The 17896-nt window shown below is 43.6% G+C and overlaps 1 protein-coding gene across 2 annotated transcripts in view; it reads right to left on the bottom strand.

Annotated features, from left to right (window-relative positions):
• Positions 1 to 16976, bottom strand: part of zcchc7 (zinc finger, CCHC domain containing 7) — a 60824-nt gene extending 43848 nt beyond the window's left edge. For both annotated transcript variants that reach the window (XM_080760554.1, XM_080760555.1), the window contains exons 1-3: positions 16895 to 16976; positions 13335 to 13978; positions 11809 to 12043 (exon numbers count right to left, since the gene is read on the bottom strand). In XM_080760554.1, coding sequence (XP_080616680.1) covers positions 11809 to 12043; positions 13335 to 13871 — 772 coding nt within the window. In that variant the 5' untranslated portion in view covers positions 13872 to 13978; positions 16895 to 16976. The remainder of the gene's footprint in view (positions 1 to 11808; positions 12044 to 13334; positions 13979 to 16894) is intronic.
• Between the last annotated feature and the right edge of the window lie 920 nt (positions 16977 to 17896).

Genomic DNA, 17896 nt, shown 5'->3' with positions numbered 1-17896 from the left:
TTGAAAGTAGTTAATCAGTAAGCTATAATATGTTAGCATATTGTCGCTGTCCAGCAGAACTACATTTTTCAGGTTTTAGATTTTTTGTTTTCCATGAATCAATGCTATTGAACATCCTTTATATCGGTGTGTTGGTTACAAAAAAACACTGAACCAATTACAATTATTAAAAAGTGCTTCTGACAACTCCATTGGACCCTCAAACTGTCTGCTAAAACAGCTAACTCCACAACCTCGCCCACTCTCATGCAAGTAATTGACAATATATAAAGACACAATATCAACTTTGATGAGGCAGTATTGCTTTGTTTTAAAAAATGACTTTTTTTATTTACTTTTTTATGAACACATTTTTATTTGAGTTGTTACAATCTCAAATACTAGCTGAGAATTTCACTTTGTTGTGAGGGATTTTCCTAAAATCCAAGTATCAAAGTAAAATGATGCAAGCTTATACAACAACACAAGGAATCAATGCGCTGCACAAGTACTGCACACCGCAGGTTTAATTTTAACACCTTCCAGGAAACTTTTCGATGACTCGCACTTTAATCCACCTACTTAATCCACAAGGCTAGAGTGTGAGAATATAGGTTACATGTTCTGGTGCGACCAGGCTTGCTCGGTAATAACCTACTTATCCAGTATGGCAGTAAAAGCAATATAATACGACACGCGAGAAGAACATTTACATTCATGATCATCAAATATGTCAAAAGATTAAATGCAAAACCACCTAGCACTGCACTAGTACAAAGCATTTTGATCCAGAGAATTCTTGAGAAAAGCATGCCGTAAGAATAAAACTCCTTTGGCGTTTTAATGTTCATGTAATATCCTTTCATATAATGTCCTCCTGTGTGGTACAATACAGAAATTCACAAACCAGCTGTGCGACAATACTTCCGATTGCGGTTCCACTTCTGCGAGATACTTCTGCCAGTTGTTCCAAGAAGCAAACCAACTAAAGGCTCATACATAGTCTGGATTTACGGTGGTTAGGTGACCACCGAACTACAACATGACGTCACGAGCCGCGGTGAAGAGCAAACCACCGCCACCGCTCCAGCCCTTCTCTCTGTTTTACTCACCACCGCTCAACGTTATTTCAGCTCCGGTGGTCAGCTCACCACCGGAGCGGTGGTCACCTCACCACCGGAAATCCAGACTATGAATAGGCCTTAACTGAGTTACACCTAGCAATGGCATAGTCAAATACTGTATGTTCTTACACTGAAAGGTGTGCCTTTCATTATCCTTAGCTTTCGTCCATTCAGTTTATTTGAAAGTGACAAATATTTGTCACTTTCTTTTTGTCACTTTCTGCTGTAAATGCAGCCCAATACAAGAGCATATTCACACAACTTGACTGATCCGAGATCGAAAATATTTTCCTTTCACCATTTGAAATAAACACAACATCATGACCATCCAAAAAAGCAGCTCCTATACAGTGTAAAGTAGTGGCTCTCTGTAGAGGAAGACCTCGGGACTATAGAGGTCTTTTGGAGGGCCTTTCCAGCTAACAGTCTTCAGACCAAAAAAATACAAAACAGCAAAGAGACCAAATGTTATATATTTTAGTTTGAGAACCCTTGGCATAATAACCAATACTTTGTGCACAGAGCATGCATGCATGCACGTGCGCACACGCACGCACACACGCACACACACAGAGAGCCTTTAAGGGTGTCGATGAACTCTGCATGGTGTCTACAAGCCTGTGCTGAAATATCAATGACTAAACTCCCCAACGACTCAGTAACTTATATCTCCCTGGCTCTGATTTTATCCTCAATAATTAATTTTCTCTCCGAACGCCGACTTCAGCTTTATCGGCTGCTCCCCGCCAGAATCTCAGCATTCCATTTAACCATAATCCCCGGATAAAGGGATAGCCAAGGTGTGCTAATGCGCATGCACACGCACATGTACGAGCACGCTCACGCACACGCACACACACACACACACACACACCTGAGCAAATACTTCATTCAATGAATGAAACACAATTCAATGCACAGCTACTATGCCAATGGTAAGCCATTGATCGCACAGAACAAATGTACTCATCCGTTATTAAATAGGTCTAAGTGGTGCACATCAGAATATAAAATATGCAGGACCACATAATATAACACTTAATTTGGCGACCTCACCAATACATTGATACAGACACGGTAAACACAGAGGCAAGCCTATAGTTTCAAATCTGTCTCTGCGACACTGGCATAGCAACAGCTACGTAACCAGGGATTTCTCTTGGTGGATGGAGGAATGGATGGAGTCTGGGAGCGGAGGATGGGGGCAACGAGAACGGTGGGATGGTGGAAGCGGTGAAGCTAGGAGGCTTATGGGGAAGGAAGGTGGAGATTGCTCATGGACACAGATTTCCAAAATCAACCTCCGCACTTTAAAAAGATAAATAAATCCACAGAGAGATTGTACCAATTAATGAATTATCTCTCGTGACACTGTGCAAATCCTAGCGCTATTGATCACGCCAATGCCTCACTGTTTCAAATATTCAAAGCTTTCGCAGAGGGGCTAGAAAACTCAACATGGGGGGACAGAGGGGAGGACATTGCCATCCCACCAAGTCAAGAAACGGGTACGCAATGAAATGCATGCATAACGGGAGGCGAAGGATGACAGGAAAGTGTCATCCTTGGAAAGGGTGAGTGGAGAAAAGGGAAGGATGGATGGATTATGGGTGGATGGATGGATTTATGGATGGATGGAAGGAACGGTGAGTGCCAGCTAGGCCAGACCCAGCCCAGCTGCTCTCTGTCTGGATCTCCTTAATTAAGAGACATGGGCAGGAAAGTCTCAGAATGGCCACATACACACTGCTAGGCCTCTCTGGAGAGGAAACTACTAACCACACACACACACACACACACACACACACACACACACACACACACACACGTGGCGTATTGGCAAGAATTGCACACATTGCAACCCTCTGGGACCTTCTGAAAAACATGGCCACGCTATTATTAGGCAGACCCTTTGCATACCGAGCAACTGTACCAGAGACTGTGTGTGTGGGGGTGGGGTGGGGGGGGGGCTGGACTCCCCTTGCCATATTGACTGTTAAACTGAACTCAACGCTTTGAAAACAACCTCTACTTCTCTATGCGCCTCCAGTCAAGAAGAGGCAAAGAAGAGTCATGGAGAAAGAAAAGATAGAATGAAACGAATGAAACAGTAAAAGAAAAAAGGTAGAGGTGTGTGTGTGTGTGTGTGTGTGTGTGTGTGTGTGTGTGTGTGTGTGTGTGTGTGGTGGGGTATTGTGGATCGGATCCATGACTGCTTTTTGCCCTGCTTCACAACCCCAGCCCCCCCCCCCCCTCATGCCCAAAACATATTAATATTAATAGCTATTCCTCCTACCCCCCACACCCCCCCTCACCCCCCTAAAATATCACAACCCTAGGCTATCAGTTAATAAAGCCCTCTTAACACCCCTCCCCCCACACACACACACACACACACACACACACACACACACACACACACACACACACACACACACACACTTTTCCAAAAAAGGAAAGACAATAAGAGAAAGTTCAGCGGCCAAATAAAAGAACAGAAATTAATACAGTCCCGTGAGACGTCCCTCTCCCCCACAGTCACCCACAATAATTTGATTTTCCATTAAGTGACTGCTTAATTATAATGATTATTATTGGTAATTGTAATTGACGTTTAGTTTTTTCCCCTTTCCCTTCCCCAACTCATTTCCTTCACGCCTTCCTTTCTTCCTCTCATCAGCACCTCTTCACACAGCCTCCATGTTTTGGGGAAAGAGGACGAGCAGTAAAAAGCAATGGCACAGAGTCTATGTCCGTACGCACAATGTGGTACAGCGGAGCCCACGAGGAGATAAGTGCACGTCCATTGACATTGTGAAGTGTCATATTATGTTATTCATTATCCATTGTCCAACATGTCTCTCCTGCTATACTGTTAAATGAGACGTTATACAATATGACACTGCTGTATTGGGCCTTGGACATTTAATTTAATCATGCAACAACGCTTGAGTCCGCGTGAGCATGTGTGTGTACGTGTATTATTATACTTGTGAAGGCCTAACCACTGCTCTAATAGTAGAATTAGAGCAGTGGTATTCAACCAACTCTCCAGCTAAATGATGCAGAGATGGTAACCAAATGGACCCTTATAATATCGTTAACTCTTGAGAGCGTGAAATGAAACCAAATGGAACATTTTGGTTTCATTTTACACTCTCAAGAGTTACATTATTGTTAAACATCTGTATTATTTAATTTACAAGAAATCTACACACAATTATAGGTTAGAGAATGTAAAATCATTGTTATTTTGATCATTGTTTGCCTGTTATCTCTCCTAATGGTACCAAGTTACCAACATCAATACAGCATGGAATTGTGGACAAAGTCTAAATCTTATCCGACGATAGCAAAATATTCTTTAGTTTTGCGTCTGAGGGGCTAAATCCTCTCAAATGGTTGTGCGTGGCTCAAATGCAGAATAAATAATGGCCCTCCATATGAACAGGGTTGAAAACCACTGAATTAGATTAATACTGTAGATAATTGTGAGGATGTTTTTTGCGGTTCATGAAATGAAAAATGAAATGTTTGTGTTAGGATTAGGCATTTAGAGGTTAGGTTTAGGGATTGGGATCGGAGTTTTGCGTGCCAGCGTTGTGTACCGAAAACAGCAGGCCTATAACCTGCCGTCCTAAAATGTGGATATCCTCACACGTATAGTAATACAAATGTGTGTGTGTGTGTGTGTGTGTGTGTGTGTGTCTCCCCTTATAGCTTCAGGGCACAATGTGTGTTGAAGGTTTCCCCTTGAAAGGAGACTCCTGATCTCAGAGGGTTATCATGCTTAAATAAAAGGTTGAACTACACATACACACGCATGCATTCAAGTACAGTGGGGACCCTCTGGTCTCCAGTTTATTACCCCTTCCATCAGGCTACCGGTGCTTCAAAAGGTGCACGGGTGTGTCCACATAATATTAGAAGAAGAAGAAGAAAACTATTTAAAGATTAATCTGGAGCCACATCGATCGCAGAGAAGTCTGAATTAAAGAAATAACAATAATAATCACAGTTCAACATCGAAACTCCGCCTTGCTGTGTGTGGTATTTCATTTCAAAAGGTTGAAACCATTCCTGTTCAGAACTACCCTATGATGAAGCTTTGTTCCAGTGAGTGCAGGCACGGTCGTTGGGCTCACCTCAGCCATGATGAAACGGTCCGCCTGTCCCTCTCTCTCTGTGTATCTCACGTTTTGTCTTTCATCTTGCCACCGCCAAACACTCAACCGTCCATCTCACGTCAAACCTTCCCAAGTATTTCTAACGTCGTCGTCCGATTTCATCTGACCATGCGGACCAGATTATGGGATACATAATGCTTTACTGTTCCACTGCAGTGTGGACCAAGTTTATACATCAACAATAATACCATGGCCTAAAATGGAATAATACTGTTAAATTACTGTGCTAGCTGTGGACTGAGAGGACATTGTTTGAACGGTGACAGGTAGAGATGTGTAGTCTCTCTGTGTGTGTGCGTGTGTGCGTGTGCGTGTGCGTGTGCGTGTGTGTGTGTGTGTGTGTGTGTGCGGAAATGTTTTTCCAGTAGTTTATATTTAAATACCTAGCGCACCCATTCTATTAAAATAAACCACCCACGTTAATACAAATGAGCACCTGCAGCAGCAACAACAGATGTTTGCAGGGACTATTTTTGTTTTGTTTCCAGACAGAAAATGTTATACATTTTCTTAAATAATTTTAATATAGATTTTAGGAGGGTTATATCCTCTCCACGTCTCTGATAACAATAATATCAGATTATTAAATACTTAAGAAAGCTTTCACACTACACAGATCTTTTTTATATACTGTATACAATAGGGATGTTAATAATGTGGTACTGAGAGACCACAATAGAATACGTTTCATTTTAAGCGCTGTCCATAGAACCAACAATTTGGACCATTTCTCCCTTGTTTTGTTTATAGTATACCACATATGATATGTCCCAGCCGCCCCTTTAAAATCACAACCCTGGGGTAACACACCACACCACAGAATCCTTCTGTACATGACTTAAATCTTTAACAATAGCAGAAACAATAGCTAGCAATATGAGTCATTGAATGATGCAACATGGAGCCAAAGCCACATCGGTGGGGCTGTGTTTCTACACACACCCACACCGTGAATTGATTTTTAGTAAAAGGTATCATCAACTACAATCGGATTTGACAGTCGGACACACAGGTTTCTGTGGGAGGGGGGGATGCAATGGTTGGAGACGCATTTGATATAAATGATGGATAAGTAACTCTGTTAGAAGAACTATGCTGAAATCTCTGCCGGGGGACCACCAGTAACACCATGGATGATCCTTTTCCAGGCCTGTCTCTTCTGGTTTAGCTTACATACTCTCATCTCTCTCTCCCTTTCCCTCCCTCTCGCTCTCTGCTCTTCTGTCCCGCTGTCTCTGTCCAGTCATCCATATTTCTTTCCATTTACACAAAAGCACTAATTTTAAATATTCTTTTCTTGTTATGCTGTGAATTCCCACTGCACATTTCCTTCTGATCTTTTACTTAACAGACTTTAAATATTCTTTGGTTCTGTCCTTTTCCAACAGTCTACACATGGGGTCTGAGAAAACTAGAGTGCAAATCAGCAGTTAGAGCGTGAGGTGGCCAGTCGTAGATCTGCCTAGCAACGTCGCGAAACACCTGACCAAAGAATGAGAAACTTAATTACACGGCAGAAGCATCGATTCATTGAAGCTGACCATCAAAGCCATTGAAACCAGAAACAAAGTGATTCGCAGCAACAGTGACAACCAATAAGGCAGTTCTAAAACCAAATATGAGATACATCTCAAATAATTGCTAATTCTAAAAAGATGAACACGCTCTGATTGGATCATATGCTTTCTCAGGTCAGAACTGTCAATTAACTATAATTCAGAGTTGATCAAACATAGCATATTGATGGTAAAATAGTTAAATACAACTACTAAACTCAAATATATCATCTGTGATGATGGAAGTCAGAGGAAATACTAAGAGGAACAAGCACCTTAGTAAGATGATTAGTAATGGAGACAAATGACTTCAAGTACCCTTCACACTATGGAAGGAGGAAGCTGGTGCTTCATTTACCAAATTAAGAAATATATCTTAAATGACTGTTTTTGCCAGTGTCAAAAATGTTAGTTTGGGTAAAAGGCACTGCATATTTCTAGTACATTTACATCTATTTATTGGGATATTTTTGGCTCTGCACAGTAGACCAACATAATTTGCATACCCTATAGAGAAACGGGAGATAGTAATACAACTCAAGCTATGGCACAGATTTTTATGCCGTGCGTGCGCATGTGTGTGTGTGTGTGTGTGTGTGTGTGTGTGTCTGTTCAAACACGTTGTGTGTGGCAGTGTGGGTGTGGCGTTACACCTCGTGTGGCACTGGGCAGCCCCGATAAGAGCTGATCCTATCCATGCCCCCCTCCTGCCTGCCCGCCCACACACTACATACCATTGTAATCTCATCGTACCATTCCAATGCCCTGAACACACACACACACACACACACACCTACAGACACGCACGCGCATGCACGCACGCACACGCACCTTTATTCCACTACCTTATTCCGCTATAGTCCAAACTCCATCCTTAGCCCAGCTTTCCATCCGTCTGATGGAAAGATGGGCTGCAACAAGCATCATAAACCACAAAGGCCTACTGCAGTCTCAGCATCCACGTCCACGTTTAGGCCAACCACCCTCCTCTAAGCTTTGCTGATGAACACAGCACATGTAAACGGAACATACGTCTGTAACTGTCGTCACTATATATATATATATATATATATATATATATATATATATATTATATATACGACATTTTCAAAAAGGAAGAGGTCAGGCTTCACCATTTAATACTATTAACTATAGACTGTATGATCACTGAAGAAAGAAGTTGTGTATTAAGTGTGGAAGAGACGAGAACTTACCTTCTTCTGCTCTGGAAGAGGTTAACCTTAGGATACACACACACACACCGTCTCAGTCACCAGACTTACTTGTGGTGCACAAACAGACACACACACACACACACACACACACACACACAACTCTGGCTATATACAGTGATACGATCGGCCACCCCATCAGCAAGCCGGTGTGGACTCTCTAAGCCTCAAACAAAGTTTGGTGTGCGCTGACCAAGACAGAGGGGACAAAAAAAGGAGAGAGTGGTGGAGGTGAAGAGGAGGGGTGGCTGGGGGGGGGGGGCAACGAAAAAAAGAAAAACGTGTGTGACCACCAAGCGAGGTTTAACTAATATGATTCAAGTTTAGCTTGAGCACTTCCCTGCCGCCCCCCAAGCTCATTCACTTGGGGATGCACGCACACACACACACACACACACACACAGTACACACACCATCGCGGCGGGTGAGAGAGAGGCACTGAGCTGGTTTTTGGAAAGCCCTTATTTTTCTCTGCTGTTCCGTCTGGCTGATGCTGCAGGACAGACAGGCGGCTCTACTCTTTCTATTGCTGTTGTTTTTTTTTAATCTAGCTTCTTCTTGTTCCGTTTCTCCTTTCTTTACCGTCAACCATCCACACCCTCCTCCTGCCAACAGATGCCCCTTATAGGCACTCTGTCTGCGTGTGTGTGTGTGTGTGTGTGTGTGTGTGTGTGTGTGTGTGTGTGTGTGTGTGTGTGTCCATGTTGTCAGATAAAAGCCTGTATAAGAGCGTAAGATAAAGATTAGACTGTAAAAGTGTGTGTGTGTGTGTGTGTGTGTGTGTGTGTGTGTGTGTGTGTGTGTGTGTGTGTGTGTGTGTGTGTGTGTGTGTGTGTGTGTGTGTGTGTGTGTGAGAGAGAGAGAGAGAGAGAGAGAGAGAGAGAGAGAGAGAGAAAGAGAGAGGAGTAAGACAGGATTCAATTTCTGTAGGTGAGAGAGAGAGCTCTTCACAGACTGAGTGTAGTGAATGTGATTTGATGGTGATGCTGAGATGGGCTTTAGGCATACAAATGCTATTAGTCACTGGCAGTGTAAACCTGTTACTGCGCTTGCACACACACACAATGGTATGTTTTAGCAACGTGTGTGAGACTGCGTTTCATCCAGTACCCCCCCTGGCAGTAGACCCTTTTAAATCATCGCAGACATTTTGACGGGTAAAAGCAGCTGAAGGTAATAACATTAATTGTGGGTGTCGCTGTGTGCCAGCATGTACAGATCCTCTGTACTGTACAGTACTGTACTGTACTGCTACGCTCCATGCCAGCCGGACCAAAATGAAAAGCACACACCAAAATGTACGATGGGGATCATGGGGCCTTCACCAGTTTACCATTCTTCAAAATGTATGTGAAAAGGGTCTATAGTCTACTCTACTCTATACTATAGCAGTAGCCTGAAATTAGAATTCCAGGTTGAAAGTGATTAAGCAATGAAATGATGTAACAGAGCCTGTGACTAAATCTTAGAACTCCCTTACATCCATTGAAACACATTTTGCTTGTTAGATTTCCATTAAAATTAACGGGTTTGGGCATTACATTTTTACACCCGTCAGCGACGATTTGCTGATGTAAATACATAGAAGCCGTACAGGACTGATCCCCAGTAGAAGCCAGTCTTCTAACCTCATTTTCAAGCATAATTTAACACACGACAGGGCGAGGAGAGGAAAGACAGGAAGGAACCCAAAACCTACACCACTCCTAAAAAAAACGTCCTCGCCTTTAGCCCCTGCTTTCTTCTATGCAACACCACCTCCCTCTTTTTAAGACCCCTACCACCCCACGCGGCCCCCGTCCGTGTGCAGACATGAGGTCAAGCTCCAAAGATCACAGAGGCCAGACGAGAGATAGAGAGAGATCCAAAATCCTTCTTTCCTCCCAAAGCCAGGCCAAACCTTGAGCCTCACTACCAACATCAAACCCCTCCTTTACCCTAGCGCTGTGTGTGTGTGTGTGTGTGTGTGTGTGTGTGTGTGTGTGTGTGTGTGTGTGTGTGTGTGTGTGTGTGTGTGTGTGTGTGTGTGTGTGAGCAGAAGCACTCTTGCAGAAACGTCAGCCCAGGGAAATTCAAATGAGCAAGAAACAGAAAGAGGGAGACAGAGAGAGAGCGCGCACGCACAATAGTGAGAAAATAGGATAAAAGATTGGGATGGGGGGGGGGGTGTTAGGTAGGGGGGGCTGAGGTTGAGAGAGTGAGAGCGAAAGAGAGAGAGAGAGAGACACTGTAAATGTTGCTGAGACTGCAGGTTAAGATAATGTTTAGATCTGGAGAGATTTGCAGAGAGCATTTTTATTCATTTTTTTCTGATTAATACTCACAAACCTCCCCCCTCTCTGCGTTGTTGTCTTTCCGTTTGTTTGTTTTTGGCATTAGCGTTACGACTGTTGGTGTGTGTGTGTGTGTGTGTGTGTGTGTGTGTGTGTGTGCAATGCATGCATGCTGATTAGAATACAGTGGTTTAGAAACACAAATAGCCACACTCACTCTCTCTCTCCCTGCACGCACACACACGCATGCACACACACACACACACACACAAACGCATGTCAATGCACATGCACAAGTATGCACAAAGATTCTTGAAGACGCATCAAGGCAGTAAAGAATTGAGCACCTAATGTAGGGAATACTAATAGCATACAAATATGTAAACATACACACATACAGTATGTAGTATGTACACAACAATACGACTTGTTCACAACGTACACTGTGTGCTGCGTGCATTCTTTATCAATGCAGAATATGGAAGAAAAAGGATATCCTTATTCCTTTCCTTGCTTCCCATTTTCGCAGTAACGCTCATAACCCTGAGACAGCATAATGGCTCAACAACGCACACATACAACACACAACAGTCGGTCACCACTCACCACTGCAAACCACAGACAAGGTTGCACAGATCGTATGACTGCACTACCCTATACATACTAAGTGTGCATTTGCACTGTCATCAGGTTCCACATTGATTCCACGATGCAATGCAATTCATCACATTTTTCTAAATTATAGCACAAAATGGCAAATATTTCAGCAGTAAATACAAGCAGTCAGATATACTGAACAACAGCATTTTAAATTTAGAAATATATCTATCTATAAATGCTCTGTCTCTGTCTGTGTGTGTAATCCCCGTAACTCGAGAACCGTTCGCCCAGACGACTTCAACTTCGACACACGCATTCCACACCAGCGCAGGGGGTGCAGTGGCCGGTGTCGAGTCGGTCGGACCCACGGTTGTCCAGAACCGCCCCAAAAAGGCATCTGCCCGGGCTCTGGACAAGGCCCCTGCACAGGGTCCATATATGTTCTGACGTCTACATATACTCCATATTTGGGCATGCCTGACAAAGAACTACATATATGGGCATAAAAGGGACACAGACATAATATCTGGGTGGAGCATGCATTTCCAACTTGCATCGTTCCAAGTAGGCCAGTGCCCAACGGGCACCGCTGTAGAGGCTCCAACGCATAATATCTGGGTAGGGCATGCATTTCCAACTTGCATCGTTCCAAGTAAGCCAGTGCCCAACGGGCACCGCTGTAGAGGCCCCATGGGCACCGCTCTAGTTAAATATAATATTATATACAGTATTATACGGTAATTATATTTAGGCTTTGATTATCGATTATGTCATATTGCTGCATTGCATGGCCACACGGCCGAATTGTGATGCATTGCCGAATTGATTATTTTTGACAGACACACAAACACACATACCTGTATCAGCTCCCTCCAAGTTGAGCGAGATGCTCCCCTCCAAGTTGAGCGAGATGCTCTGATCTCCTTCCTGGTTCCTGGTTCCCAGGATCATCCAGTTTTCAAGTCCATCCGACTCTGATTCGGAATCAGACACTGATCCAGATGGTTTCGATTCAGATTCTGCTGCCGAATCCTCAGAGTCCAGAACCACAATCGGCTCCAGACTGGAACTGCTCTTCCTTTTCTGGAGGATCTAAAAACAACCATAAAGAAAATATACCATTTCATGGATATTGATTAGTTATTTTCCAGGTTTGTGGAAATGCTTTAATAGTGACTGATCACAGTTTCACACTTTTGAGCAAATAAACAATGCTCTCAATAGAAAGGCAGACATCTTAATCTACAAGCACACGCCTTTCTAGTTTGTTCATACAGAATGGTTGGCTGCTGCTAAACTTTTATGAGCAGCATTGCAGAACGCCTGATTTATGCTCCGTTGTCGTGTCGTTATGACGGTGGGGCATGCAAAAAATAGCCAATCTACAAATTCACACTGCCTCACGGATGCAACGTGCTGTAAGCTTGTAGATCGACTATTTTGCATGACACCGTTGCAAATCGAAGTATAAATCGTGCTTCGCGGGAGCTTATCACACACAAACATATGTCTACCTATTACTGGAGTGTCACTGCTTGCTAGTGCAGCTACTGTCCAGGTAACTGCCCTTGCCCATCAGAGACAAGAGCAGTAGTGGTTTCTAGCAATATTAATGATCTACTGTGTGTGTATATAATAATGGCTTACAAAGTACATCCGGCTAATAACTAGTTATCATGAATAAAACTGGTGTTAGGTATCAATACTGTCACTGTATGAAGGAAGCATGTGCAGTGATCCATCCCATGAGTGACACTGACAAGTTAACACCAGAAGTGCTCGGCGAGTGTCTGACTGACTGTCCGTTGCTGACTTTGCTCAAATTGGACTCGATGCTACATCACAAAACTGCATTTCAATTTGCTTGCTGCAGTCTTGTTATAAAGTAGAATACTTTTGCTCACTTATTGTTTGACATTGTGGAACATTCCTTGAGAGTACGGTGAAAGTGTTTGTTGTTCAGAAAAGTTGAGACTGAGCGGGCTGTACTTCTGACATGTACCCGGCAGACAGTGAATATACCCCTAGTTGTTGTTTTTGCCAAAAAAACAAGTGAAGTGAAATGCAACAAAGCATGATGCATTTGGCTGTGACTGTGAGAATAAATTTGGTTTCTCTGGCGGTATTTGTCAGTGCTCAGCAGTATCGATGTACTAAAAATATATAATAAATATTTCTACACGCAGGTCGGGATATAGCCCATCTGAGAAACTTAATCTTCACATCCCTATTTTGGGAACAATCAAAAACCTTGTAGATGGGCTATTTTCACTATTCGTCATTCGGTTTTGTATAGATAATGCTCAAGTGGTTAATGACATTTAATCGTTATGAATAATCATGCGTTACACGCACAAATCGATAAAAAAAGGTCTCTTCCTACCCGTTGGGATGGAGTGGAAGCTTGAAGTGGTCTTGAGTTTGCCGTACGACCCTTGAGGATGCATACCCCATCGTCTGTATCGGTCTCTGAGATGGTGATACCTGTATCTTCAGGACTTGAGTCGATGACAATGACCTCCTTAAACGCTGATGATGACAACCGCCGCCTTTCATCATCACCTTGCTGTACCACCACCTGCTTTTTTCTTTTCTTCTCACGCAGCTCTGCATGTTTCCGTTGTCCACCCTCATCATGTGACACGGGCAGGTTTTCCTCCAAGCCGTTATGCTCGCCAACGCCATCTCCGGTTTTCTCCATCACCTCGAGTTGCTGCCCAACGTCCTTTCCTTTCTCCTCCGTTCCTTCGTCCAGTTCTCCGTCCTCATTGTCCCCCAACTCTCTGGCGATGGAGGAGTAGTGGAGTTGGCTGTAGAGCTGGAACTCGAGCTCACTGTTAACGTCCGACCCCTCAGAATCCTCCGCCTCCTTGTACAGCTCATCCTCCAACTCGCTCCAGTCCTGGTAACCCTGATACATTGCCACGGAACACCCCGAGGGCACAAGCACGCATGTACTCGCATACGCACACACACGCGCTCACACACACACAAGGAGGTATGGCAACTTCAGCCAGCCACGGTGTTCTGCAAGGTTAGAAGAGACAAGAGACAAACGTACAGTAAAGTTAGGGTATTAATGTTCCCAACAACTGCCCAAAAATAAAGATACTATTACATAACAGAACTCCCTCTCTTCCTATTGACACACAATGTGACTGATGTTGACACAATTAGTCAAAATTAAAATGCTCAGGTGGCACAGTCGCCAGTCGGTAGTGCTGTCGCCTCACAGCTAGAAGGTCCTGGGTTTGAGTTTGCAAACTTTGCATGTTCTCCCCGTGTCCCCTAGGGTAGGTACCCGTACGCTCACAAAAAACATGCAGTAATCCTGGTCTCTAAATTACCTCCCCCTGGCCAGCCGGGGCGCCTGATGCCGCGAGGCGAAAGGAACTGGTCGGAATAACGTGTTCCTTCCACGCGCTACATCCGGCCACTGCGGCCAGGGAAACTCTCCCCTGTCAGGTGAAAAGAAGCAGCTTGGACTCCTCATGCATAGAAGGAAGCATGAGTTCAGTCCGCTGCCCCACCAGGTTGGCAGAGGAAGTGTAGCGCCCAGGAATACATTAGATAATTGACACTGGGAGAAAAAATGGGTTGCAAAATCATGGGATAAAAAATTGATTTTTTTATTTTATTAAAATGCTCATCATAAACCTGATATCCATTGCCAATTTGCCATGTCAGCCACAATCAATTTTGGGGACTGTCACCATCAATCTAGCCTTGCTTAATGTCAGACCATTAGGAAACAAATTGATTTCTTCTGAAACCTGGTGAAACAGAAATAGAAGTGCAGCTATTCTGATCGAGTCCCCCTAATTTCAACTCGACAGGTGATATGAGAGCAAACAGCTATCATTTGGATATTTCACTTTCTATTCTATTGAAATAGTCATCTTGAAGCTGCCTGCACTATGTAACTTGCCTCTTCTACCCTGGATTTGAACAAGCTAATAGAGCACCCAAAGAGGGTGTTTCTAGAAGGCGCCTCTCTCAAAATAGGCTACGAATCACGATGTACCAGGAGCACGCATGTAAGCTCACTGAGCTGTAGGAGAGCCCTGGCTAAGATAATGCTGACAATTAACTAGCTTTAAGAGCTGTTGTTTGTAATGGTAACTGAGTGCCAATTGCCAAATCCACTGTTCTACCACTCTTTTTTCCCCATCATCAATATATCATTAATACTCACAGGGATTCAGGGATTAGCAGAACTGTTCCTTCAGCCTATAAAATCTCCTCATTCACTCCAGACACTCCAATATCATCTCGCTTGGTCTTTTTTATAGTGAGTTGTGCTGCCCAAAGCCCGCTCTCTCTCTGTCTGTCTCAATGCGAGAGAGAACATGATCGAGTACCGATACCAACTATCGGTATACATCTCTACTGATGACATTGCTTAAATTCTTATACTGACTTGCTATATGGACATAAGACAATGCAGTTATGAATCTGTAACCCATGATTTATAATTGGTTGCATACCGTGTGCATTGAAAACCGAAGATTAACAGTGCGGAGAAGAAGTATCCTGAGGGCTTTCTGCCAGAAAAGGAGGCCCCCGGAGGCATAGGTTAATGCATAGTTTTGTGAGGTTACGGTCAGGGTTAAGGTTTGGTTTAGATATAGTTGCAAATGTGGGCAAGGAAGTAGTTGGACCGATAGACTTGAACACAAGGAAGAACAAGTGAGAACTCCTTGAGGGGACTCGGGGGACTTCTCCCCTGTGTCCGTAGTGATTGTGAGATTGTGATCTTGAAGATTGGGAATGTTCAATGCACGACATCTGCGTCGTTTAACTCGGGCTTAATTTATTTGATAAATCTCAAATGGGCTACATCACCTACAGTACATAAAATATACCCCTCACTTAAAAGTTAAACACATGTGCACACACACACACACACACACACACACACACACACACACACAGTGCCACCACAGCCCATTGCCCTAACTATCCCTACATGTCTGTGCCATGATGGTTGGAGATGATTGGCTCCCAGACCACAGAGACCCCATGGAAAACGCTATTCTGGGCAGTCACAAGCAGTCCACAAGGGAATAAGGACAAAGGCGTCTTAGCCCTCTGCGTGGGTCTGTCTGTCTGTCTATCTGCCTGCTTGCCTCTCTGGTCAAAGAGGAAGAAATTGCTGGGACGTGTACATACATTGTACCCAGTTTTAATGACAGTGTTCCAGCCCCTCATACAAGGGGAGGTCATGGACATGTGGTCTACAAGAGTACATGAGGACCCCAATGGAAACAATTGCTGTGCTGTACTGTACTGTACTGTACTGCCCCGTGCCTGTCATTGCAAACTGTTAATAAAGCGTTCAATCAATAAAAAATAAAAACATTGTACAGGGATATTTGTGTGGTGCAGACTACTCATAACAATGTGGATTAACCATTACAGCAGGATGACATATTATAGCCTACAGAACGTAAATAAATAGACAGCCTGACTGAAATGATAACACTCATGACAAGCATGACTAAAAGTTACACCAAAATGAATAAACAACATTCACGGTCTACCAGCATGTTATTTCTTCTGTCATATTGCTTTCTAATAGCCTGGTTAGTGTTAGCTACAAGCTAACTAGCTTGCAGACTGCATGTTGCAGACATTGCACAAACTTTCACCTCGAGCGTCAGCTTTCAACAAAACTAGGGCACATTGGAACAACGGACCATACACCCACTGTCCCAATCAGAGTGAGTAATATTATAAATACAGACATGGTCCTTCTCGGCTAACATGTGTTCCTCATATCTATCCACGTGTTTATAGGCAAAGCAGCCGGATATTTGTAAACAAAGAAACAATGTCATCCTAAACACAGATGATGCGAACGCCAGGCGTTGGTGTTTGACGCACAACAGCGGGTCCACGTTGCTCACGTCTCATATTCAGCACTGATATGAATAAACTCACCTTTACATGAAGTGTAATGTACACAGATTTCAGAGTTGGTGGTTTGGTAAAGAGGCAGGAGATCCTGGACAACAGCTTCCGGGCTTGCCGTCGCAAAATGGGTTGGCCGACCGTAAAGTATCACAGTGTGTTGTTCAAAGCAGAGCCTGGTTCAAAGCTTCAAAGCAGAACTACTGCTGAATGCTGGCCAAAAAAAGTAGGCTAAAAGTAAAAATGTACTTGAATAAAAGTTTAAAATTTTGTCACTCTATTTGTCACGTCACGTGATATATTGTGCCCAGGGTTTGTGACATCACTGACATCAGGGATGATAGTAAAATCCCCATACATGGGGAAAGCCCATAGCCCCCATACTAGGCTATATTGTTCCCAGGTCTCGACATCACTATGACATCATCAGGGATGATAGTAAATCAGGGATCATATTGTGCTGTCGCAATTAATCCCATATATGGAGAACCATAATATGTTGATCCTTCCCCATCCATCCTTCCTCGATGTCTCCCTTTTGACTGATACCTGTCCATTTAAACTCTAGACGGGTCTGCCCCAAAGTTATTTGGGGCCGTGACAATTTCGTGACAATTTCCTAAACATGAGAGAGATGTGCCATATATGCGCATATATATATATTATATATATATAGCAAGCGCACCACAGATCATATAGGCTGCATGGCTAACAGGGCTTGGGCACTACCCTACCATCTCTCTATATCATTTGATAAAGGCAAATTAAAAACATGACCCAATGAGGGTGTACATTGCGCTGAGCACTAGTCCACAATTAACCTATTGTTCAAGCTTCACACTCCAATACAAATTAAACTATTTGAATAAAGGTGGTACAGTGCTCTGCATTGAGTCGGTGGGATACACTGTTGTCCAGAACCAGCACAAAAGCCTCTGCCTGGGCTCTGGACAGGGCCCCCTGCCCTGGCTCTAGACAGGGCCCCCTGCCCTGGCTCTAGAGTCTAGACAGTGCCCAAATTAGCCCATAATT

Source organism: Protomyctophum bolini (assembly GCF_963924005.1).
Source record: "Protomyctophum bolini genome assembly, chromosome: 3".
Classification (NCBI taxonomy): Eukaryota; Metazoa; Chordata; class Actinopteri; order Myctophiformes; family Myctophidae; genus Protomyctophum; species Protomyctophum bolini.
This window is presented reverse-complemented; position numbering and strand designations above follow the sequence as displayed.